Here is a 25,122-nt window from a genome sequence, read left to right on the forward strand (position 1 = left end):
CATGCATCTTCCCTCGATGGACTTGGTTGCTGACAATTTCCAAGCTAATCAAGAAGGCTGACAGAGATAGATGGGTGGCAAAGCGTGGGGTGGGAGGGGAGGGATGCCTTGCATGCTGCCTCCCACCCCACCCTATTGCAGCTTGCTAAACGGGTAAGCCGCTTCCTCTGCACAGAGAGAGTGTCCCTCTCTTGCTGGGATACTAGAGGCCACTGTGTAGGGGGTCTTTTGCAGAGGAATTTGTGTGAATCTCGACACACACATCCCAGCTCCCAAACCTGGACTCCAACACTTCTGTGGCCACTGCTGCTTTTCACAAGTGCAGGAAAATGGCCCTTCTTCCCTGCCCCCACCCCATCTACCAATCTTCCGGTGGTCTATCTAGGAGGGGGTAAGAGACCTCTCCTTCCTCTGTTCGTATTCAGGAACTGAACAGAAATGTCGGGATTGAAATTCAGCTCAGAATATCAAACCTTTTCAAAGTTCAGAGGTTTGATTTTGAGGGGTACATTGGGGGAAGGGAGGAGGCACACCCCTGCCAAGCTATCCCCTTTGAAACCTTGTTTTTTAGAACAGGTAATTGGAGGGTTGAGCAGATTTAGAGCTTTGTGTTTGAATGGTTTTGAATGGGAATAAGGGGAGAAATGTGTGAATTTTCCCTCTTGGTGTTTCTCCAGAAAATTATCTTCGCTTTAGGGGATTCATAGAAAGATCCCCCAGATTCCCATCACGTATAAAGAAATTGCAGAAATTCTGGGGCCTGTATCAGAGATAGGAAAATTTGTTTCCACACCTATCTGCTGGACTTCACTGATTCCAGCTCATTCAACACTGCAGAAATAACACAAATTTTCGCATTGGTAAATTGTGTGGCATCAGTTTAAACCTAAAACAGAATTCAGTTCAAATCTTGGGGGTCGTGTTAACCTGGGAACAGTATTCTGTATTCAGAATCCTTGCAGTTTCTGCAAGATTGCATGGTAGCCATCTGGGAAGGGACTGTGTTTTGTTTAGCATAGGTTCCAGGGCAGCAGATCATGAGCAAGAACAGCTATGTGACTTCAATGGTACAAAACCTGTGATGCAGTGCAACTGTGAGCAACGTACATGAACCTGCATGGTCAAGTGCCTATAAGTAAGGTGATAATATATAACCAGTAATACAGGAAGTGTGGCTGTGCAAATTTGGCGAAAGAAAGAAAGGAATTCCTCCTGGACATTTTCAGACATCCCTTATGGCGAGCTCTTGGGACCAGGGACCTTTTTGTTTATTACTGGGAATGCAATAGTATACTATTTGGTAGGGAAGGGAAAGGAGATTGTAAGCCGCTCTGAGACTCCTTCAGGTAGGGAAGGGCGGGGTATAAATCTAATCTCTCCTCCTCCTCCTCCTCCTCCTCCTTCATCTTTTTCTGTGTCTGTGCTGTACCTTGCCTCCCTGGGTCAGGGAAATGGGAACCTCCTCAGCTTGTGCTGGGGCAACTTTGGTAGTTCCCAGTTAGCTTTGGGCTCAGTCCAGACTTGAGAGGTATTGCTGGAATCCATCCTGTGAAGGAACAAAGCTTTTTAAGCACTGGTTCTAATAATAACACTGCTTAGCATCTGTGTAATGCTTCCAAGCAGAGGTCATTTCGTAGAAAAAGAGGTGCAGGAGCTCATTAGCACAACTCATTAGCATAACTTATTTGCATATGCCATGCCCCCTGACATCACCGGAAGTGTGTCAGAAGGTAACACCCACCGCTCAGGCTCCGCTGGGCTGTTTTGGATTGCTAGCTATGGGGGGGACACACGAAGATCTGCCCTCACAGAGGGGGGAGAGCTTGTACCTGAATAAGGTAAAGGTAAAGGTTCCCTTGCTTGAAAGCCAGTCGAATCCGACTCTAGGGTTGCGGTGCTCATCTCCATGCTCTGACTGAGGGCTGCTGGGAGCAGGGGGTGGGGCTTGTTGCATGTGCCCGCCCCCTGGGCTCTTTATTGCCGGAGCTCCGCTCCTGTGCGCTCCTGCAGGAAATGACCCCTGCTTCCAAGGATTCGAAATACTTCACACAATTACATTCTTGTGCTCCTTACGGCAGCCTTGGAAGGTTGATCAGACTTATGGTTCCTCACTGAAGAGTGGGGATGGGGAGGTTCAGGGAGTGTAGCTTCCTGAAGGCCCGCTGGTGAGCTTGTGATAGTAGCAGGATTTGAACCGGGAACTTCCTGGCTCATTGTCCAGATTTTTAGCCACTGTGTATGCCGCACCTGCTTTCAGTGTTGCAGCATGGCAGCCTCCTTGACTTCTACAGTCTTTTGACTGATCTTTATCAATAAGGAGATTTTTTTTCCTGGTGTATTAGTCTGCCTGTAGCAGCAGAAAAGAGCAAGAGTCCAGTAGCACTTCAAAAACTAACCAGATTTGTGGTGGGGTATGAGCTTTCGTGAGTCACTGCTCACTTCTTCAGATCTGAAGAAATAAGCAGTGACTCAAAGCTCATATCCTGCTACAGATTTTGTTAGTCTTTGAAGCGCTACTGGACTCTTGCTCTTTTCATAAGTAGGATTTTCCTCCCTTTTAGAGAAGGCTGAAAATGTTTGTTGCATTGATAGTTGTTTTTTATCAACTGGTTGTCGTTGATCTGAAATCTCTTTCTGAAGATGGTATGAACATTCTGACAAAGTGTGAATAAGGACTTTTAAAAATAAATTAGCAAGCAACTATCAGGCCAGCTGCAATCTGGCTGGACATGGACATAATGTCAGTGGGCGAATAAAAACAGTTTGACTGCAAAGCAAGACTAGTCCACAACCAAGACTCCAGTGCTAAGGTAGAATGGAATGGGTGGCAACCAGCCAAACATTTCTGTGCTTACTGCAAAGTTCCAGACTTCTCCTGTCTCCACAAGAAGGCACTCCACATCTGTCCAGCAGACCAGTTCTGGCCCCTGCTTATAGCCATCAGGCGGGAGGGGGGGTGCAACAAGGTTGTTATGAAAACTAGAGGGGATCAGTTAAAGAATGCGAAGGAGAAAATGGTGCGAGCTTTCAGACTACACTGGTTTGCTTGGCTAATGATGCCTCTCAGCATTGGTTCTGGAGTTCTCAAGGTCTGGCTCTGAATGGCCCAGTGCTGGCTTGGAGCTCATGATTTTTATTTGTTGCGTGAGAGCCCAATAAAGCTACTTTGAGCAGAATAGAAATATTTTGCTTAGGTAAAGGGACTCAATCCAGCCCCTCTCTAGAAAGATTTGCAATATGAGCATTTGCTCCTCCCCTTAGGACTCCTCCCTCCCCCCCAACAGCCTCCTGGCCAGCAGTGTTCCCTCTAAGTGAAATATGAGCTAGCTCACAGCTTTTTAGCCTCCAACTCACACATTTTTGTCTTAGCTCAGGAAGGATGGCTCCAGAGCAAACTAATTTAGGCAGCAGCCAAATCGCTCACAACTTTAATGCCAGTAGCTCACAAAGTAGAATTTTTGCTCATGAGACTCCCACAGCTTAGAGGGAACTCTGCGCCAGGCCAAATACACCAAATGGTGCTGTTGAGGGTTTTCAGAGCTGGCCGGTTAACCCCTAGTGAGTTGTGCTGAATTCCTGGGCAGTTAGTTCTGCACTGACAGAGGCAAGCCTGATTCATGCTCTGGGGCTCACCCCTTCCTCCCCCCAGAAACAAAGTTGGAGTTCAGTGGCACCTTTAAGACCAACAAAGTTTTATTCCAGATATAAGCTTTCCTGTGCTTTCCCCCAGAAAGAGATTGTAAGAGGTTGGGGGAGGGGATGCAGCAGAAGTTCGAAAGCAGGCAGAGACATCAGCCTGTCTGGGCAGGGTTGAGCGGTCCGTGGCCGGGAGGGCAAATGAGACAGCCGAGAGCAATTGTATGTGTGGAGGCAGGTGTGCTGGGCCTGAAATACAGATGAGGGGTGATAGATGACCCTGCTGGAGCCCCACACCTCGAGGAGGGGGGCAAGGGGGGGCTGGGTGTCTGGGAGACAGATAGGCCTGTCTCAGCCTTTGTCCTTCTCTGTCCATCATTCTGGCCACCAATCTGTTTTGCAGCAGAGAGGGGAGGGGCCACAAAGTGATGGGGCGGCCATGGATTGGTTACCCAGGAGGGAGGAGAGGGGTTGTGGTGTGTGGGGGGAATTATGGGAAAGGACCCAAATTCTGCTCAATGGTGAATATCCTTTCTCTTTTCTTTATGCCAGGAAGCTTTGTTTTCTTCCCCCCCACACACACACACTTTTTTTAACGTAGGGGATTCCTGAGGTTTCCTGTCATGAATGCCCATTGTCTTCTCTCATATGGGCAGTTCTGTGTTGAGGATAAAAAGCACTCCACACACGGACACGCACACACACTTCTTGCTTATTGCATTATGTGGGCTGGCCACGCTGGGCTGTGTTTCTGTAACCTCGTGGCTAGACTGTTGCAATGTGCTCCGTGTGGGGCTGCCCTTGAAGACCATCCAGAAGCCACAACTGGTGCACAAAAGGGCATTTTTGGAATAGCTACAGCAGCTACCACTGTGTTTCCATGTCCAGCTCAAGGTGAGGGTTTTGGCCTTGAAAGCCATACCCTGTTGGGGTCACCTCAGTTGATGGCGACCATCTCTCCCTTTATGTGCCAGTTTTCCCCTTCCTCCTGGTTGATCCCTTCTTTTGTGCTATCTGATCTGCCACAGTGCTAACCTCCTCTTTTGTTGTGGCCATTTCAGTGTAATGGAACACCCTCCCCAGGGGGGTTACAGAGGGCCATTGCACTGTCTGCTTTCCATGTGAAATGTTAAGGCTATTCTGTTCTGGTGGGCATTTGGCAGCTAACTTGCAAGGAGGGTATTATTTTCAAGGAAGGCTGTGTAGCTGTTACTTCTGGCTTGTCTGCTTTCGGATGGTCTTAATTTGCTTGCTGCTTGTGGCTCGGAACTGTTGTAAGCCGCTGTGGTGGGCAGGAAAAACAGCATATAAATATTTAAATCAATAAATGACAGGTGCCTGCCAGGCCAAATGCAACGGTACCCAGGGTTTCCAGGGCTCAGCTGGCAGGGAAACGGATGAAGAATAGATACTCCAAAGGCCTCTGTTTCTGACCATTGTGTTTTCTCTCTCTCTCTCTCTTTCTCCACGTTTCCAGCTGGCACGACGTACATTTTTGGGAAGGGCGGGGCGCTGATCACGTACACGTGGCCTCCCAATGACCGCCCCAGCACGCGGGCCGACCGGCTGGCCGTGGGCTTCAGCACGCATCAGAAAAACGCCATTCTGGTGCGGGTGGACAGCGCCTCTGGGCTCGGTGACTACTTACAGCTGCACATAGTAAGGAGGGGGGGCTGGATCATTGGGGGGGCATGTGGTGGGAAGGCAGGGCGGGCGGAGGGGGGAGCATAGTAGATCTAAACCAAATCTGGGTCCAAGGCCAACCATTCAGTGTTGGGTGGGGGCAGCCTCAAGAGGTCGGTCCTGCACCCCTGGATCAGGAGAGGGAACAGAGAAGAGAAGAGAGTCTGCTTCAGAAGTTGGTTTTTTCCCCAGGAAGGGTGGGGGGGGGGGATTCATCAGACAGCAGGCATATAAATTGAAAATAATAAAATAAATAAATAAACAAATAAACAAACAAATGAATAATATGCCGGACCAGTTCCTGGCCCTTTGCGTGCCCCTCTCTCCTGCCGCTTCCCTCCCTGGCCCCTTCTGCTGGGAAACACTTTCCTGGCTCATGCTCCCTTAGGCGTCATGGCAGGGCGTGAGGCTTTGAGTCAGCAGTCACCAGGCTTCTAGGGTCTGAAAGCCCCATCGCTGTTGCTGCCTGTTCCTGGGAGAGGAGGCTGGGTGGGGAATCCTGGGCCGCTTCTGCCAAATCGAACTGCTTGCCCTCCCCCACCTGCGGAGGCCTGGGGGAGAAGACATTGCTTGGCGACTCCCTTATGGGGTTCAGAGTGCAATATTTTTTAGGACTTGAAGTTTCAGCTGCACAGTTGGGATGCCACATTTGGAATGTGTGGAGGGCCAGCATGGCGTGGGCCTCTGCAGCTGGTATCTCATCCGCACCCTACTGGTGCCTTCCAGATTGCAAACAGACCCAACACGCACACGCCTTCACATGTGCACATGTATCTACACACACAGGCTCAACGCTTCCCTCTCATTGGCTGCCTTTTTGGCCTGCCTCAGCTTCCTGCCCAAGTGCCGTGCTGATCACTGTAGCGGCTAGTGCGGGGACGTACCCCTGGAGCTTGGAGAGGCACTGAAGTCTTTTGGGGGGTAGGTGCTTGCTGTGATTCCGCATGGGTCGGGGGAGGCACTCTGCACATGCTCAGAGGTGCTGCACTTATTTGTCAATTCATGTGTCCCAGGATGGAACACTGATGTTAAAAATGAGTTGGCCAAATACTTGGCAACAGATCCCGTAAAGAATCGTTCTGCATCATTCTCCATATGCTCAGAGGCCTTCTTGGCTTCTGATTCTGAACATTTAGGGGCAATAAGCTTATAATACTGGATTTCTGCGATCAGAGTTCTCGGTGTATGATTTGACCTTTAGTAGGGTTACCCGTCTCCATGTGGCACCTGGAGATCTCCCACTATTGCAGTTGATCTCCAGGCGACAGAGGTCAGTTCCCTTGGAGAAAATGGCTGCTTTGGAGGGGGGACACTATGGCATTCTACCCCGCCGAGGTCCCTCCCCTCTCAACCCCCCCCCCTTCCCCGGGCCAGTTTGAGAACCAGTGTGGTGTAGTGGTTAAGAGCGGCAGGCTCTAATCTGGGGGACTGGGTTTGATTCCCCTCAACTCCACATAAAAGCCAGCTGGGTGACTTTGGGCCAGTCACACTTTTCTCAGAGCAGTTCTCTCAGAGCTCTCTCAGCCCCACCGAACTCACAGGGTGTCTGTTGTGGGGAAGGGAAGGGGAAGGTGATTGTAAGCCACTCCAAGACTCCTCCGGGTAGTGAAGAGCAGGATATAAAACCAACTCTTCTTCTCCTTCTTCCACCCCCAAAATCTCAAGGTATTTCCCAACCCAAAGTTGGCAACTGTAGCCCTTAGAAAGCAGCCATGGCTGGAGGGAGGGCTGCAATCTGGACCAGGGCCCTGGTATCAGAGAAATAATCGCGGTTTCATTCTTTCACCACCTTTTCCCCAGTGCACATCACACCATCCCCTCGGCAGCTGTTCTCTAAGGCCTGAATCTGGAGTTCCCCTTGCAGAAACAGAGCTTAGTCATAGGACTTCCCTTTATGACCAGGGCGAGTTTCCATGCTGTTGAGTAATCTCGGGCTGGGATCTCCAGACATGTCTGAGCATTCACAACTTTGCTGCTGCTGCTGCTGATGTATGTGGGGGGGGTTGTTTTATTTATTTTAAAAACTTACGTACTGCGGGGAGGTTGCTTGGACAACCCCCGCAGTCTGTCTGAGGCCATTGGCAGACTATGGACGGGATCCTGCACTTTTGCCTCTGCCTACTTTGGTTTCCAAGTTGGGCAAAATGAATTAATGCTTCGTCCTGTGCAAACCCAGCATCTTGCGCAGGCCGCAGGCGCCTAGTCCATCTTTGTGTCGTTCCTATTAATATTTATGCTTTAATGACTGTGCATGATATCGGGAGAGAAGAAGCAGGAGGAGGGAGGGCTTGTTGCTTAATGAAATACTCCTTGCCCAGAGGGGGGAAGCGGGAGGCAGGGGGCTAACATCTCTCTTGTGGGCGGGCCTCTCGCTGTGGTCAGGCACCCTGAATGCCTGGGTCGCGGGAGTCTTCTCTCTCTGTCTCTTTCTGGGCTGTCGTGGCCTGTCAGGAGGTTCCATTCAGGGCCTTGATTGGGTTTTCGATGCGTCTGCCAGCAGGTCTGTGCCCACATGGGGTGGCTTAATTTCTTTCTGTTAAGGAGACAAGTCCAGATGAAATCTCCCCAGGGCCAGAATTTTGCACAGACTGTAGATTAGGCAGATGCCAAGCTGGGGTGCCAAGAGGAGGCAACTGGAGCTGCAGGAAAGCAGCCCTGGCTCTCGGACCCTGCCCCCACTGCTGCACGCCACAGGCCCAGGCCCCCCTTCTGAGGCTCTCCCCTGCCTGGAGGGAGGGGAAATGGTTTCATTTGCATTTCTGTAGCTTCACTGCTAAAAACGAAACAGTTTTGCACCAAGGAAAGCAGGTGCTTTTCTATAACCTGCAGAAATTATAGACATTAAGCAATTTTGCGTAATTAATTCTACTCCTGATCATCATGCGGAGGGCTTAGGCAGCAAAGCCCCTCCCTTGAATCTGAGGCCTGCCGGAAGTTTTACTAGCATCTGAGATGTCAGTAGGTCACTGTCCAATCAGTTCCTGGCCTGCCTGTGCTGCCTTGAGGGCAAAGAAGTTGATTTAAAAAAAAAAACAACCCAAAACTAATTCTGTTTCTCAGGTGCTTGATCTATCCCAGATTCTTCCCTGGTGCAGCGTGTCAAAAAACAGGCAGATCTGTCTGTCACCGAGGCACATCCTAGCTCTTTTGTTACTCGCTTTACGATTAATCTCAGAAGGAGCCGAGCCGCTTCCCCCAAGCCTTCCCAGCTTGCATCCTGTTTGAACAGGGGCATCAGCTTAGGGCGCAGTTTCTTCCCATTTTGCAGGTGGTGGAAACTGAGGCCAGCCCCTTGATCTCTACGTCCAAGTAGGGATTTGGAGCCTCTTGGGCACTGCCCCTGACCAACCTCTCCATTCCGGAAACTGTACCCGAAAAGAGGAACTATCCTAGAGGCCCGGGGGGAAGGGGTACTGGAAAGTGGTGAATCTCCTGGATTCCCTGAGTAGTTTGTGTATCAGGTGGCTTCCATTCAATTCCATTACGGTTTCTCACCGAAGGCCCCTGCAGGATGAATCCGGCTGCCTGTATTTCTCTCTGTTTCGTGAATGAACGGAGCAGCCAGGAGGGACTGGCCAACAAGGGCTTGTCTCTGTCCGTCGGGCAGCATTGCAGAAGGGGCAAGGACTCCTTGGCCCTCCTCGCTGCACCGTCAACGTGAGCGTTTCTGCCCTTCCGGCCAAGGAAAGGACGGCGGCGCAGCACGGAAGCTGGCTTTGCCATGGCGCTCTCGCAAGGACACCCTCGTCTCTCTGCCTGCCCTGTGGCATGTGCCATGCGAAGGTGCCGCCGCTAATGCTGCGTGGCAGGAGAGCAGGCAGGCTGGCTAGGGAGTGCCCAGCGTGTCAAGCAGCCCCCCGGGGCGCCCGCGCTCTACTCTAGCGCCTTCGCCTCCCATCCTTTTCTTCGTCACGGCCCTGCCAGGCTAATGCCGGCCGACAGCGTAACCTACTGGTGCAGACGCGGCAGTGTCTTTTCCTTGGGCCAAGGTTCCCTGAGCGTGCCCAGGAAGGGCCCTGGAGACCAAGAAGATGGGTGCTGCCTTGGTGGCTGGTTTGTGGGAGGGGGACGTGGGAGGCAAGACTCTTTCCTGGGTCCTCTGGCTGGGGGCGTGGCGTCTTGTGGACTCCAGGAACGAGGACCTCTTCCTGCAGAAGGCTTGGAGTCAGCAAGGTTCCCCCACGTTCACTGTCCGGTTATGACTTAATGGTGGCAGTTCCCCCTGCAAAGGTGTAGATGTGGGGAAAGCAGGGTATAGGAGCTACCGTTTCACCGGCAAGGGAAAAGCACCCTTTACCTGTTGTGCACCTGTGACCTTGGGAGGGGGAGTGGAGGCGAGCAGACTGAGTCCTCTCAGGACAGGCAGTTCTTGCAGACTCATCCTGTTTTCCTGCCCCACCCTCCAGTTCGTATCCTGTCCTGTCCTGTAGCCCTACAACCTTTCATGGCAGGCAGGGAACAGTCAACCTGCATTAGCCAGCCCAACTGTTCAGGCAGGCTCTGCTGGACAGATGGAAGACAGGGCAGTTGGCCGGCTATAGAAGGGGACGCGTGCTTGTGTGTGTGTGTGTGTGTGTGTGTGTGTGTGTGTGTGTGTGTGAGAGAGAGAGAGAGAGAGAGAGAGAGAGAGAGAGGTGGAATCTGGTTCCCCAGTGAGTCTCTCCCAGAATGCCTCTCACACGATCTTCCTTGTGAGGGCTGTTCTGTCTCCCCCTCCTCCGACTGCAGCATATTCAAGGAGGTTATCGTTATTTTCTTAAATGCAGCCGGTCCACTGTCCGGCTGGATGTCTGTCTCCAGCTGTGAGCAGCTCCCATGAAGCAGATAGTCAGCCCCTAGCATGAGCCCAGGAAGCTTCTGTTTACACCTGTGTGCCCTTTTCTCCATTCAGGTACCATTTCATGACCAAGATTTACTGCTGGCCCTCTCCTTCGTTTGAGGGTCTAACCCCTTTTTTGTTCTATCGGCCCCAGCAGTGTTCTGGTGTGGCTCCAGTTCATCCCAGTGGGACTCGGGCAGGAGAACTTCTGGCTGGATTGCACCTCATAACCCAAATTCCGCCTCCCTTTGACTCTTGGGGAGTGGCACCGTGTGGCATCCCACCCGTGGACTGCTAGGCCTTGAGAACACTCGCACTTTCCCCCTGACCATTGAGTAGCCACCATCACCTGGGGTCATGGGGATGGGCCTTTCAGGTCAACGAGGGTGACTCCCAGACTGACAAGACTTCCATCACTGGGTTTGGGGCATGAATTCCAAGTCCTCTCCTGGGCATTTGGGCCTGTCTCAGGCAGGCAAGTAGAGAACACTCCCCTTTCTTGCGTTCCCTTCCTCTCCCCCTTCCCAGTGGCTGCTCACAGCTGCCACTGCAGACAAAGCCCCTCTCTGCTGGAGCCCTTGCAGTCTGGGAGATGTGCTTTAGCTGTGACACTTGCACAGTGGCGCCTGCCAGCACACCCCTGTGCAGCTTTGCTTAGGAGACAGCAAGCGCAGCTGATTGGCAGGGGACAATGGGCCCTCTGTGTGTGTGTTTCATGCCGTGTGTGTGTCTGTGTGTCTGTGTGCTTGCGTGCCCGTCTGTCTGCGCAATCAGCTGGCATTTCTCCCTGTCCAGCACATGGCCTGTGTGATGCGCAGCCTTTTGCAAGCACCCTCTTTGTTCAGCACACAAAGAGCGCTGATGTGCAGCCCTTGTTTTGCATAGAGCAGGACGGCTCGGGGCACCTACTCAGGGCCACTTAGCGGGGATTAGTTACTCCTGAACACCCTGTAACCATCCAGCCATTCTTGCAGGGCACCTGCTTTGGTTCAGACCCTCTCAGTGTCTGGGAGACTTAATCCGGGCTACCGGAGGGCCATATATAACCAGTGGGGAGAACAAAGGACCGGTCTTGTGCGCACGGTGTAGTAGTGCCCCTGCAGCACGAGCAGCATCGTGTGTGCTGGTTGTGCTGATGAATGGGGCCAGTCACTCTCACCTGGAGTCCGTGTGCATGGATTTTTTCCCCCTGCTGAATTTTAAAAAAAGGTTACATTGTAGAACCGCAGGGCCGGGTGTGACTGTAGCAGTCACTAGGCTGAGCCCCGTCGGTTGAAACAAACCATGATCTGCAACCCCACCACCACCGGCACACAACTGGGGTTCGGAGCTTGGAAATTGTGGTTTCCATTCAGGCTGGAGCTCTGTAACCTCCCTGGGAGCAAATCCACCACTTCTAGCACCCCCCGAAGGCAAAAAAAAAAAAAAAAGCACCACTTCGGCATGCGTGCCCTGAGGAGAACAGGGGCTCCGTTTTCTCCAGGCAACTTTTGGCAACAGATCCCCCTTCCAGACATGCATCTGCGCAGCAAGAAGCCCTGCAGGTGGCGGGGAGCCCCACTGGGCAGGGGTCAGGAACCAGCCCTTTGGCAGCTGTGATCATTGTTATTACGGCTGTCATTTCCTTAGGCGGAGCACCAGAGGAGATCCCTCAGCAATTGCTCCAGCCTCTATCAGCCCAACTGCAGGCTCCTGAACTCCAGTCTGCAGTAAAGCTATTACACTTTCTCCGGCAGAGGGATGCAGTGGAGGCAGACAGAGCCATGGAGAATAATAATAATGATGATGAGGAGGAGGAGGAGGAGGAGGCTTCTGATGGGACTCTCAGTTCAGGAGCACATCCAGCCTGTAGTGCTGGTTCTTACCTTTAAAGCCCCTTATGGTCAGGGGCCTACATACCTGAGGGACCGCCTTTCCCCACATGTTCCCCAGAGAGCACTGCGATCAGGAGGCCATTTTGGTGACAACCAGGGACAGGGCTTTCTCGGTGGTGGCTCCATTCTGGTGGAACGAGCTCCCAGAAGAGATCATGGCCCTGCGGAACTTTTACAGTTCCGCAGGGCCTGTAAAACAGAGCTCTTCCACCAGGCTTTTGGAGCTGCCTCCACCGTTAAACATGGTTAACAACTAACAGCTGAAGGATAGAGAGCCCTGTTGTCCCTGGAATTTCTAATAACAGTCTGAGCCAGTCGCCTGAAAGACACCCGAAGAAGGCCTAGGAGCCGATTGTGTGAAGAGGGAGAGAAGAACTAAGTATGGCAGCCATCGTTACATTAATTACAACACTACTAGTACTTATTATGTTAGATGGTTAATTGGTTTTAGCATTGCTTTGGTTTTTGCATTGTTTTAACTGTTTTATTGTAACTCTATATGTTGATTTTATGTAAGCCGGCCTGAGCCGGCCTTGGCTGGGAGGGCTGGGTAGAAATTTGATAAATAAATAAAAAATAATAACAATGAGAAAGAGAGAGACTGAGGACATGCACAGAGTGATTACTTTTAATGCCACATTTTCTTTTATCTCTTGGAGCTGGCCCCAGAATTTGAAAGCCAAACTCATTTTTCCCTCCAGCCTTCAGGGCTTCCTATTTTAATGGCCAACTCTTCAAATGATTGCTGCCACAAAGCCTAATCCTAACCTCTTCACAGTTTCTTGTTCATGTTATCAAAGTTACAGCACAAGTGTTGTAGCATATAAATAAATACAGGGGGAAACGTGGGTTGTCATCGCCACAATAAAAAGCTAACCTTTAACCCTAGACTAACTTCTCCCCATTTATAAAGCCTAAAAACCTCCGTTTGAGTGAATAGAGAAAGCAGCGAGATAAAAATTGAATTCATCCACCATCACATAAACAAGCAATGACAAGAAGTTCACACATTGATTTTTGTGTGTGTGTATGTGGCATGCAACAAAACAATCTGTTGCAAAATGACAAATAATGGTTGGACTAGCTCCAGCCAGATCTTTTTTTTTGCTCTATCTCAGCTCATTCTCCTCCTTATTACAGTCCTTGTCCCACATGACTTCTGTCTATGCTGGTCTCATGATCCTCTAAGCCTGGCCCTTTTGGCAGTCAGAGGCCCCGTTCACACGAGGCGATTTGGCCCGGGAACGGGACAGTTTGGAGGCGGATCAAAGCAGCGCGATCACACCACAACATCTGGGAAGCGTTCTGCTTCCGCCTCCAAACTGGCCCAAACCCGGGAAGAACCGCCTCAAACTGAACCACCTACCTCGGTGGTTCAAACGGATGAGGCGCCTCTTCCCGGGCGTCTGATCGCCGGCGCTCCCTTGCGCCGGCTCAAGCCCGGGCCGGAGCCGAACTGCGCATGCTCCGACATGCGCAGATCGGCCGGCTCCCGGTTAGAGCCGTCTTTTCTCTCCGGCGTTTGATCGCGCCGGGGAGAAAAGGCGGCTCGGCCGGGGGATCCGTGGGATCCCGCCGAGCCGTATCAACGTTGGCGCGGCTTTTAAAAGCCGCGCTTTAAAGGGCTTTTCCCCTGCCGTGTGGCAGGGGCCAGAGAAGACCTCTTCGTTTCTTTTTCACCAGTGGGAAAACAACCTGGTGTGATCCAACCCTTTTTACTTCCTTGGAGAACTGCTGAGAAACACTACAGTAAAATCATTGCTGAAAATAGTAGGTGCCACAATCTGGACTCCTGGAACCAGTTCAGCTTCTAGTGCCACCCTGAGCCACTCTACTCTGGCTGCTTATACTGTTAAAAGTGGAGGACTTTGACACTGTCTTTTTTCAGGCTTGAGAGATGGCACCAAAGAGTTTAGACAGATAGAGAGGTCAGGAGCATCCTTTCCTTCCTGCTATCTGATCCTTTCCTTTGAAGTAGGATGTGTACAGGATAGCCCACTCACGCCTGTCCAGGGGTGAGAGGGAATCTTGTACTTTTCCAGTACATTAAACAACAAACCACGAGGTGGTCTATACCCTCTTGGTTTTCAGAACAATTTGCCACCAGAACCTCTTCAACTGGGGTCCCCACCCAACCTAAGAGCAAAGGTTCAGACTCTTAGCTGGCTTCTGGGACTTAACAATTACTATCACAGTGGTAGCGCTGTGTGTTCAGCGTTTAGGCTGCAAGATTTAGACTTAGAATCCAGGTACAACATCAGAGGCCATTTAGAAATAAGAATATTTTTTTATTAAGTACAGAGCATTGCAATTAAACTATAAAAGATTACAAAACAACAAAGGCTAGGCTGTTTGCCTTAACTACACAGTAAAAGATACATATTTACCAAGTTCAGGAATATCTACAGTCCAGAGTCCCAGGGGATTTTGAAGGGAAATCCCATTTTTGTACACCATGTGCTCCAGTTACCAAGCAGGTCTTTGTTCTCCCAGAGACAGCATTTCAGGACATCATTTCAGGTGCAATAAATCAAGCAGAGAGAGCAGGACCAGAGAGAGTCTCTCCCATAGGGATTGAACAGATATAGCCCCATCTAGTCATGACTAGCCGTGGCCATGCAGCCAATCAGGAGCAGATAGGGGATGTGCCCAATTATTGGTTGTCTTGGCTGCGTGTGGGGATAGGCTATAAGTTTGGGAACTCCTTCTGCAGTCAAGTGACTTAACCTCCAGCTTCCCCATCGCCTACGTGACTTCTGGCATGTGGGGCAGAGGCAGGAGCCATCAGGTCTGCCTCTTCCACATAGAGGTGTGAAAGAATGTGTGGTTATATGGCATGGTTATAAAGTTTCTCCGGCCAGTTGGTCTGCCCTGTACCATTTGGCCGGCAACAGGAAACACAGCATGTCATCAGAATGTAATCACAGGAGAAGGCATGGACTTTTAGAAATCAATATTTCTATACAGGATGCTACTCTTAAGGGCAACTTCCTCTGCTTCTGATCTCTCCATCTTGCACCGTGATCTCAGAGAGCCAGTTTGGTGTAGTGGTTAAGTGCGCAGACTCTAATCTAGGAGAACCGGGTTGGGTTCCCCACTCCTCCACTTGCACCTACTGGATGACCTTGGGCAAGCCTTAGTTCTGAGAAGAGCTGTCCTTGAAAGAGCAGTTTCTGTCAGAGCTCTCTCAGCCCCACCTACCTCACAGGGTGTCTGTTGTGGGGAGGGGAAGGAGTTTGTAAGCCACTCTGAGACTCCAAGTGAAGGGGGTGTATAAATCCAATCTTTTCTCCTCCTCCTCCTCCTCCTCCTCCTCCTCCTCTTCCTCCTCTGCATCTTGCACCGTGGAGGCTGGACATGCTTCCAGCGTCCAACACCACCTATTTAGTTAGATCAGGTAATCTATACCTGTCTCTTACCTGCACTCTCCAGCATGTATTTTCATTAATAAAAGTTGCTCATTAGCTTTAGAACAGATTGCTAACTCTGTCTACCTTTGTAAGCGTCTCACCGCACCCAGCCCCAGCTCTGCTGTCTTAGAGCCTGGAGCACTCTGCTACTTTTTGTGGTTCCCTGGCGGTACCAAGTCCAGAGAATCCAACCTATACAAGGTCGTTTGTTCAGAGGGAGAGCGTTGTCACCACACTGCCTAGCATTGCTAGCCCCCAGATGGTAGCTGGCGATCTCCCACTATTACAATAGATCTCCAGGTGACCGAGATGAGATCACTTAGAGAAAATGGCTGCTTTGGAAGGAGGACTCTGCAGCATCATACCCCACTGAAGTCCCTCCCCTCCCCAACCCCCCCCCTCCCCAGGCTCCACTCCCAAAATCTCCAGGTATTTCGCAAGCCAGAGCTGGCAAGCCTAACACAGCCTCTTCATGGGGGGGGGGGCATTGCAGTAGGGTTGGAAAGTTCCCGAGTTGCTTCACCTTCTCTGTCCACTTGGCCTGGGTGTTGTGAGTGCCAGCTTTGCTTTGGGGGGGGGGGAAGCTTGACAGGGGAGCTCCCCCCCCCCAAGGCAATTAAATGGTGTAGATGGGGGTGCGGGCTGTGAGAAGGAAGCCAGGGCAGGAGGCAGGGCAGGCAGCGTGAGAGAGAGGCGCCTAGCCGTGCCCTGCAGTCATTCCCCCATCCTGCAAACCTGCCCTCCCCACCCCCCACTGGCTGCCTTTCCCTGCAAGGAATGGCCTTGCAGAGCGGAGGCAGGATCGATGCAGCGCTCAGGCACGGGAGAGCCGTTCTGGCTCCAGAAGGAAGGGAGGAGTTGGAGGAGGAGGCTAATACATCACGCCCACGCAGCAAAACCACCTTCCCTTCCTAAAAAAGAGAAACACCGGATCAAGTCGCTCCCTGTTGTCTTGGGTGCTTCTCACGTTTCAGAACTGAGCCCTGGATTGGAACGCGGGTCCCTAATGCATGAGGATCTATGCCTCCTGGGGAGCCCGCCTCTCTTTCCACCATGCCAGTAATGAAAAATAAAAAGAACGTGTGGTAGGAGAGGGACTGTGTCTCCTTCCCAAGCCCTCTTCTTTGCATGCCAGGGATCCCCAGGGGATGCCTGCGCCCCGGCTGCCAAAGAGCTGCCCCCATCAAAGATGGAATCCGCTGCCTAGGGAGGTGGTGAGCTCCCCTTCACTGACAGCTTTCAAGAAGAGGCTGGGCGAATATTTGTCAGAGATGCTTTAGGCTGGTCCTGCATTGGGCAGGGGGTTGGACTAGATGTTCTGTATGGCCCCTTCCAACTCTATTATTCTATGATCTTAGCACCTCCCCCTCACACCAACACCTTCCTTCCCCGACTGCCTCGCCTGTAGCCGGGCAGGCTCCTAGCTAGCCGGGGAGCTCAGGCGTGTCCAGCGCTTCTCAGGCTGGCCTTGCATGCCAGGGAGATGGATGGGGGTCAGCCGGGGGAAGGAGAACAGTACATCGCCAGAGCGGAGTGGCGGCAACATCCCCGGGCCTTGTCACAGGCAGAGCCAGGCTGTTTATCACACCCGCTGACGGGCTACCGGCGGCAGCGGTGGAGCTTTTGGGCTCTACTCGGTGCCATTTTGCAGCAGCTGCAGGAAGATGCCAGCAGCGCAGAGTTTTGCCAGGTCGTGTCTAGGGGGCACACACAGGTGTACTTCCCCTATGAGGTCTCCATGCTGGCTTGTGTTAGAAAAGGATAACCTTCAGAGGCTGAACTCCCCACTGCCCATAGCTGTGACAGAGTAGGGGGCAGAGTGTGCGCTTTCCACGCAGAAAGTCCCAAGTTCGGTTCCCACTGAAGGATCTCAGGAAGCAGGTGTTGGGAAAGACCTTTCTTGGCCTGTGACCCTGGTGAGACAGTGCCAGTCTGGGTAGACGGCACTGAGCCGGAGGGACCAGGGACTCAGCAGGCAACAGCTGTGTACTGAGCAGCAGCTTTGAGCCAAAAGCAAAGGCTGAAAGGGTTATGCACAGGGCAGGCCTACCCAGAGTTATGTCCTGCCAGGCCCTTTGAAGTCAGTGGGCTTAGAAGAGTGTGGCTCTGTTTAGGCTTGCGTGGCCAGTGAAGTAGCTTCCTGATCAGAGGTGGAAAATTGGGGAAGAGCTTTGGCACAGCTCCTGAACCCTGATCGCCAGGAGGAGCCGATGGCCCAAGCTTCCCCTTGCTCTTCTGCTGGCTGATTTATCATGACAAACTGAGACGACTGAGAGGTGATATGATCACCATCTTCAGGTACTTGAAGGGCTGTCACATAGAGGATGGTGCGGAGTTGTTTTCTGTGGCCCCAGAAGGTTGGACCAGAACCAACGGGCTGAAATTAAATCAAGAGTTTTCTGACAGTCAAGAGCACTTCTTCAGCGGAAAAAGCTTCCTCCTCGGGAGGTGGTGGACTCTCCTCCTTCTTTGGAGGTTTTTAAAGCAAGGCTAGATGGCCATCTGACAGCAATGTTGATTCTGTGAACTTAGGCATTTCATGAGAGGGAGGGCAGGAAGGGCTTTATCAGTGCTTAGTTCTTGTGGCCCAGGGAAAGGCTGATCACCACTTTGGGGTCAGGAAGCATTTTTTCTCCAGACCAGTTTGGCTGGGGGTCCTGGAGGTTTTTTGTCATCTTGTTTGGTATACTGGTTAAGTGGGCGGACTCTAATCTGGGAGAACCGGGTTTGATTCCCCACTCCTCCATTTGCACCTGCTGGATGACCTTGGGCAAGCCATAGTTCTGGCACAGCTGTTCTTAAAAAAAAGCAGTTTCTGTCAGAGCTGTCTCAGCCCCACCTACCTCACAGGATGTCTGTTGTGTGGAGAGGAAGGGAAAGGAGTTTGTAAGCCACTCTGAGATTCCCTTGGGTAGTGAAGGACGGGGTATGAATCCAATCTCTTCTCTTCTTCACCTCCTGGGCATGGAGCAGGTGTCACTGGGGGGGGGGGAAGGTAGCTGTGAATTCCCTGCATTGTGCAGGAGGTTGGACTAGATGACCCTGGAGGTCCCTTCCAACTCTATGATTCTAAGCCCAACCACTGCTCCTCACACTATTCCATTTTTGCAGGCAGAGATGTAGGGAGAGGCCCAGGGAGGTAGGAGAAGAAAACATTCTGACACCTGAGCCCCTTTCTTTCCTTCCCATTCCCTGAGCCATTTCGGGACACACTGAAGGAGGCCTGGCAACCAGGGTGCTCAGCAGCATGCCTCTTTGGTTTAGACTTTGGCCCAGGCGATCTTGGCTGGGGACTGTCACCATAGTACTTTCCAGGCGTTAAATCCAGACATACCAGGAGCCCAGAAACCTTGTGTTATCAGGAGCATGTGCTCTGCCTACGATGCTCCCAATATGTGTAGTCACCATGTTTCCTAAACAGGGGCAAGGTGTGTGTTTTGCAGGCACGTGCGGGTTCAGTATGCACCAAACGGAATCTCTGAAGAATCCTGGAGTTGGTTTGTGTGCAGGGAGGTTGTGTGTGCATGCAAAGTATATGCACTGCCCCTGTCCTGACAACAAAGAGGCTACACTTGTAAGGAGCATGATAAACACAGTTGCTGATAAACACAGTTGCTGGGCTCTCTGTCCATGGGGATGTAACATATGAAAAGACATCTCTGTCTTCTGGGGTGATGGTTGATAGTCACCACTGGACTTCCAAAAAGATGCGGACCTGCCGGAATGGGTTCAGAGGAGGGTGGTGAAGATGGTCAGAGTCTGGAAAGGAAGTCCTATGGGGAAAGGTGGAAGAGATACATAGGTTCAACACGGAGAAGGAATCTTCTGGAGAAGACGAGGTTGGGGGGGGGGAACATGATTGCTCTCTTTAAGTATTTGAAGGGCTGTCTCTTAGAGGAGGGCAGGGAGCTGTTCCTGTTGGCAGCAGAGGGTAGGACTCACAATAATGGTACTGGCTGGATATTAGGAAAAACGTTTTTACAGTAAGAGTTGTGCAACAGTGGAATCAGCTGCCTAGGGAGGTGGTGAGCTCCCCCTCATTGGCAGTCTTCAATCAGCGGCTGAACAAACACTTGTCAGGGATGCTCTCTAGGCTGATCCTGCATCGAGCAGGGGGTTGGACTAGATGGCCTGTATGGCCCCTTCCAACTCTGTGATTCTATGATTCTTTGATCTCTGAGAGGGGAGTGCGAGTATTCCCAAAGAATTGTCACATGGAAAAGAGTAAAATGCATCATTGCTGTTGCTTGGGAGGGCAAAAAGGATGCACGGGCTTTAGATTTCAGTGAAACGTTAGGAAGAGGCTCCAGATAGTGAGAGTGGTACAACCGCAGGGCCGATTACCTAGGGGCAGGTGAGTGCGAGGCCATCCATGGGAAGTGCACTAGCTTGGAATTCACTGCCACAGGAAGTGGTGGCGGCTACAAGCATGGACAGCTTCAAAAGGGAATTAGATAGGCATATGGAGCAGAGGTCCATCAGTGGCTATTAGCCACAAGGTATAGATAGGGGCTCTGGGGCAAGTGATGCTCTGTCATCTTGGTGCTTGGGGGGGTCAACAGTGGGAGGGCTTCTAATGTCCTGGCCCCACTGGTGGACCTCCTGATGGCACCTGGTATTTCTGGCCACTGTGTGACACAGAGTGTTCGACTGGATGGACCTTTGGCCTGATCCAACATTGGCATCTCTTATGTTCTTATGTTAGCTTCTGGTTATCCTGCAAGGGGTTGAACTAGAAAGCCCACAGCACCTCTTCCAACTCTGACAAAGGGAGCTTTGACCCTTGAAAGCTTATACCCCGAAAACCTAGGTGGTCTCTGAGGCACTAATTGAACCTAGCTGTTCTACTGCAGCCAGCACAGCTGCCCACTGGGACTCCCTTCCCGCTCTGTGTCTGTCTGCATGGAAGGCCTTGCTTCTTTCCTGTGTAGTTAAGTTCTGGAGCTCAAGGTGGTATACCTGGCTTTGACCCACTCCTGAAGTAGCACTCGACCATGGTTAGCATTGAAGCTCCCCGGTGGGATGTTGACCAAGGTCTGCTGAGGAAGGCTGTGGATGGAGACCATGGAGATCTAATCTGGGAGAACCGGGTTTGATGCCCCACTTCTTCACTTGCAGCTGCTGGCGTGACCTTGGGTCAGTCACAAGTTCTCTCAGAGCTATTCTCGCAAGAGCAGTCCTTGAAAGAGCTCTCTCAGTCCCACCTATCTCACAGGGTGTCTGTTCTGGGAAGGGGAAGGGAAAGGAGTTTGTAAGCCGCTCTGAGACTCCCAAGTGAAGGGCGGGATATAAATCCAGTCTCTTCCTCTTCCTTCTCCTCCTCCTCCTCCTCTTCTCCCTTGCAAGCAGAAAGGTTGGAGAGAGAGCAAGACAGCTTTGAACACATCTTGCTCCTCGCAGACCTAGCAAGGTTTAAGGATGATTCAGTGCAAACTGGTCAGACCCTAATTTCATATTCTAGTTTTCAAGTAGCCCTCACTCTGTGTTTATTTGTATCTTATTTCATTGGTATCCCACCTTGTGTGACTAAACATGCCTAGGCATGACCCTAGGAATTAGGATCACACCAGAGGAGACACTGGGAATGTTGTCACTGGGAGAGTGGGGGGAGGGGAGCCGTGGCTCAGAGGCAGAGCATCTGCTTGGCACACAGAAGGTCCCAGGTTCAATCCCCGGCATCTCCAGTTAAAAGAACTAGGCAGTCGGTGATGTGAAGGACCTCTGCTGGAGACCTTGGAGAGCTGCTGCCAGCCAGAGTAGACAATACTGACCTTGATGGACCGATGGTCTGATTCAGTATAAGGCAGCTTCAAGTGAACTCCCAGCAGTTTATTTTGTTTTTAAATCCAGCTATTGTGCCCATGGAGGGATGGACTGGAGCTGCAGGAGAGGTGGGTTTTTAACCTCCCCCTCCCATTTTCCTGACCAGAAATTTTCCAGTACACCTGCTGTCTGTCCCCCTGGGGCAAACTTATGGGTACCTGTATATATTTCCACAATGGGTGTAAATTTGATTGATGTATTTTTGTACTTCATCTAGACTTTATGTCCTCTCCTCCATTTTATCCTCACGACAGCCCTGTGAGGGAGGTTAGGCTGTGTGCTTCCATGGCAGAGTGGGGATTTGAACCTGGGCCTCCCAGAGCCTAGTCTGACACTCTGACCACCACAGCAGCCGCAACTCGAGACTCTTTCAGGTTAGGGAAATGGTGTGGGGAGAGTTCTCCCCTCTCTTCCTGTTTTGGCCCACGATCCCCATCTAAGATGGCTTCTGCATGCCTGATAATTGGATTTTAAACCATTTCTAGTGAGCTCCAGTCACGGCCTTCCCGGCATCTCATCTGAATTGTTTCCGTACAAGGAGGGTGATTCCCTGTTTTGTTCTCACTGCCAAGACAGTCACACTGGCAGCAAGAGCCCTGGCAGAGGGCAGCTCCCCGTTCCTCCTCCTCTCGGCTACCATTCCCCCCCACCCCCATTCCTTCCCCTCATGCCCACCCTTTCCCCCTTCCCCTTACCTCGAGCAAGCTCTTTGCTTCATGTATCACTGCAGAGTTTCATAGCTACCAATAATTTTAAAATAAACCCGACAAGAAGTCCTCCAGCAGTGAGGTGAGCGGGGAGGTGTGGACGTCCGCACCTTACCCTCCAAAGCTCCCTCAAAGGTGTTTTGGCTATGATCTTTTAGGAAAGATCATTCCAAATCAAGGTTGGGAAGATGCAGAGGGGAGCCAGGGAAAATCTCCTTCCCAAAGAAAATTGCCTGTGGGTGGCAGATGGGGTGGGGGTGGGTGGGGAGGGATGTCTTTGTGAGATCCCAGCGCCAGGCGCATGGCTATCTTTCTCCCCGCCACCTCTTCAGATTGCCACACTCCAGGGCTGCATTGCACAGATTAAGCCACGCACAGCTCCGCTTCCCACGGCAACTTAGTTATGGGGGAGCCTCAGAAGTTTAAAAAAGCGTAAATTGATGCTTCCACTAGAAAAGATTGCTCCGCTTGGTAAATTAATTTTGACTCCGCTGACTGTTTGCCGTTGCAAACCTCCAGCTATTCATTGCTGCGCCTGCCACGTAATGAAGTAATTGTGGCATTAGGAATTAATAACTGGCAACTGAGTGACATCCTCCTTTTGTTGCTAGCACGGGGGTGTTGGGGGGGGGGCAAGCGCTTTTGCCGGAATACGTTCCCCCTCTTTGTTTGTAGAGTGAGTCTGCTCCATGCCTCATCCCCAATACCTTTTGAATCATCCCTTTTAGTTCGGTTGCTGGGGACGTCTCTCACCTGCATCTCGGAGGCCTAGATCCCAAGTGCCCCCCCCCCCAAGTCTAAGTAGGAGAACCCAGGCATCCTGGTTCCTGTGCTCTTCACTCCACCCTCCCACCCCAGCAGGCTTCCTTTGCAGAACTGAGCTTAACTGCACCCGGGTATCGTGGCAGGGTGTCTTTTAAACTAGGTCACAGCCAAGCCCCGAACATGTTTGCAGTGCTCTGACGCAGCCATGAACCAGGTAGTATAATAAGAATCATGTGAGTGCCTCTGAGCATTAGCCAAGTGCCTGGGATTAGGCAGAAGACTTTGGTATGTGGGTGACAAACTTAAGCTCCTCTGCTTCTATTTTAGAAGTTTCGTGCTGAGGCCTCCTGCCTTCTCCTCCCCCAAATCCTCAAGGCCCAATTCTGGGCTCAGTCCCTCTCCCCTCCTGGAGCTCAAGTCACAGAACCCAAAAGCTCAGCTTCCCAATCCCTCCTCCCTTCTGCCCCTCGGAGTTTAGGCCTTGCTTTGAAGCGATGATCTGTACAGGGACCAGAAGGGATCCTGTGCCTGTTCATTGGAGAAGCTGCCTTTTCCAAAATTCCCTCTGCCTTGAAAGACACAGAAGTCCTTTTCTTGTCCTTCTTGCTTGATTTAGAATGGGGAAGGGTTTTTCCTCCATTCCATAAGAATGCAGGAGTCTTCTTGTGGCTGTGGGAGAAGGAGGCGTCCATGTATACCTGGGCCAACCCACATAGAAACATGAAGCTGGAAGGTGCTCCAAGGGTCATCTAGTCCAACCCCCTGCACAAAGCAAGAACATAAGAGAAGCCATGTTGGATCAGACCAGTGGCCCATCCAGTCAACACTCTGTATCACACATTGGCCAAAACCCAGGTGCCACCAGGAGGTCCACCAGCAGGGCCAGAACTCCAGAAACCCTCCCACTGTTGCCCCCCAAGCGCCAAATCCACACCTACCTTTCCCCCACTCCCTCAGTGGTCCCTGGGCCAATCTAGCCTGGAGGAAAATTCCTTTCTGGCTCCAACATGGCAATTGAATTACAGATTACCCTGGGCATATAATAAAAGGCCATAAGAGCCAAGAGGTGGCTCATCCCTTCCTGCCCTCCCTCTCACAATCTGCCTAAATTCATAGTGAGTTCCTCCATCTGATCTTCCTTCAGGCAGCCAGAAGTGTGGTACTGGTATTGTCTATTCCATCTAGACCCCGCTTTCCCCCCTGGTGGGGACCCAAATCAGCTTACAGGGTTCTACTCTCCTCCATTTTCCCCCCTCACTACAGCTCTGTTAGGTAAGCTAGGCAGAGAGAGTGTGACTGGGCCAAAGGTGACCCAGTGGGCTTCCATGTCAGACTGGGGGTTTGAACCTGGGTCTCCCTGATCCTAGTCTGTGCTGTTGATATTCAGCTCTATATATCCTCATCCAGATCTCCTAGTGATGCAGTAGAGGTCCTGAATCGCTGCCAGACTGCGGTGGTTAACTAGGTAGAAGTCAACAAATTGAAACTAAACCCTGAAAAGCCAGAGGTAGTGCTAGTTGGGAGAGTGGAGGCCTCAAGGACATTGTCCTCTCCCCTTTCCATGGAGTCCAGCTGACCACCGGCGTAAAGTTTGTGGGGGCTGCGGGGCGCCAGTCCTCCCCCAATTTCCCAGAAGGCTGTTTAAAAGGTTATGGCCGCCGCTGTTCTCGGCGGCGGCTGCGACGCCGTGGGGGACAGGGCGAAACATTCTCCTGCTTCCCTGAGCCCCGGGTGGTGGCCTTGGACTGGTAGGGGCAAATTCCACCTCTTGCGCGAGAGGTCATTTTGGCTCCCCCAGCTGTCCTGAGGGGCTATTTAAAAAGTTATGGCTGCCGCCGCTTTCGGCATCAGCTGCAACCAAGGGGGGGGGGACTGCTGAGCTGCCCTCCCCGCCTTTTTCAGGCTCTGCGCCGGAGCGCCGGGCCTGATAAATGGCCTGCAAAGCCGCCCCCCCGCCCTCCCCTCCTTTTTCAGGCTCCGTGCTAGAAGGCCGGGCCAGCCGAATGTCAATTTCGGCCCCATTATATCCTATGGGCCATTGAAGTCAATGGCGAAAACATAGGGTATATTCTGGGGGCTGGAGGGGAGGGAGTTTGAAGGAGAGGCTCTAAACTTGCAGGGTAGCTGCTGGAGCCTCTCACCAAAATACCAACCAAGTTTGAAGAACATTGGACCAGGGGGTCCAATTCTAAGGGCCCCCAAACAGGTTGCCCCTATTCCCTCCATTGTTCTCTATGGTGGGGGGAAAGTAACTTTTTCCCCACCATAGAGAACAATGGAGGGGATGGGGGCAACCTGTTTGGGGGCCTGTAGAATTGGACCCCCTGGTTCAATGTTCCTGAAACACGGTGGGCATCTTGGGGAGAGGCGCCAGAAGCTACCCTGCAATTTTGGAGCCTCTCCCT

General features: G+C 51.8%; 1 protein-coding gene across 1 annotated transcript in view; it reads left to right on the forward strand.

Annotated features, from left to right (window-relative positions):
• The window catches only part of NRXN2 (neurexin 2), a 419,710-nt gene that overhangs the window by 294,985 nt on the left and 99,603 nt on the right, over nt 1-25,122 (forward strand). Inside the window, exon 19 of the mRNA XM_015423902.1 lies at nt 5,114-5,295. Coding sequence (XP_015279388.1) covers nt 5,114-5,295 — 182 coding nt within the window. The remainder of the gene's footprint in view (nt 1-5,113; nt 5,296-25,122) is intronic.

The sequence above is a fragment of the Gekko japonicus genome, unplaced genomic scaffold (assembly GCF_001447785.1).
Source record: "Gekko japonicus isolate JY-2015 unplaced genomic scaffold, Gekko_japonicus_V1.1 scaffold313, whole genome shotgun sequence".
In the NCBI taxonomy this organism is placed as follows: domain Eukaryota; kingdom Metazoa; phylum Chordata; class Lepidosauria; order Squamata; family Gekkonidae; genus Gekko; species Gekko japonicus.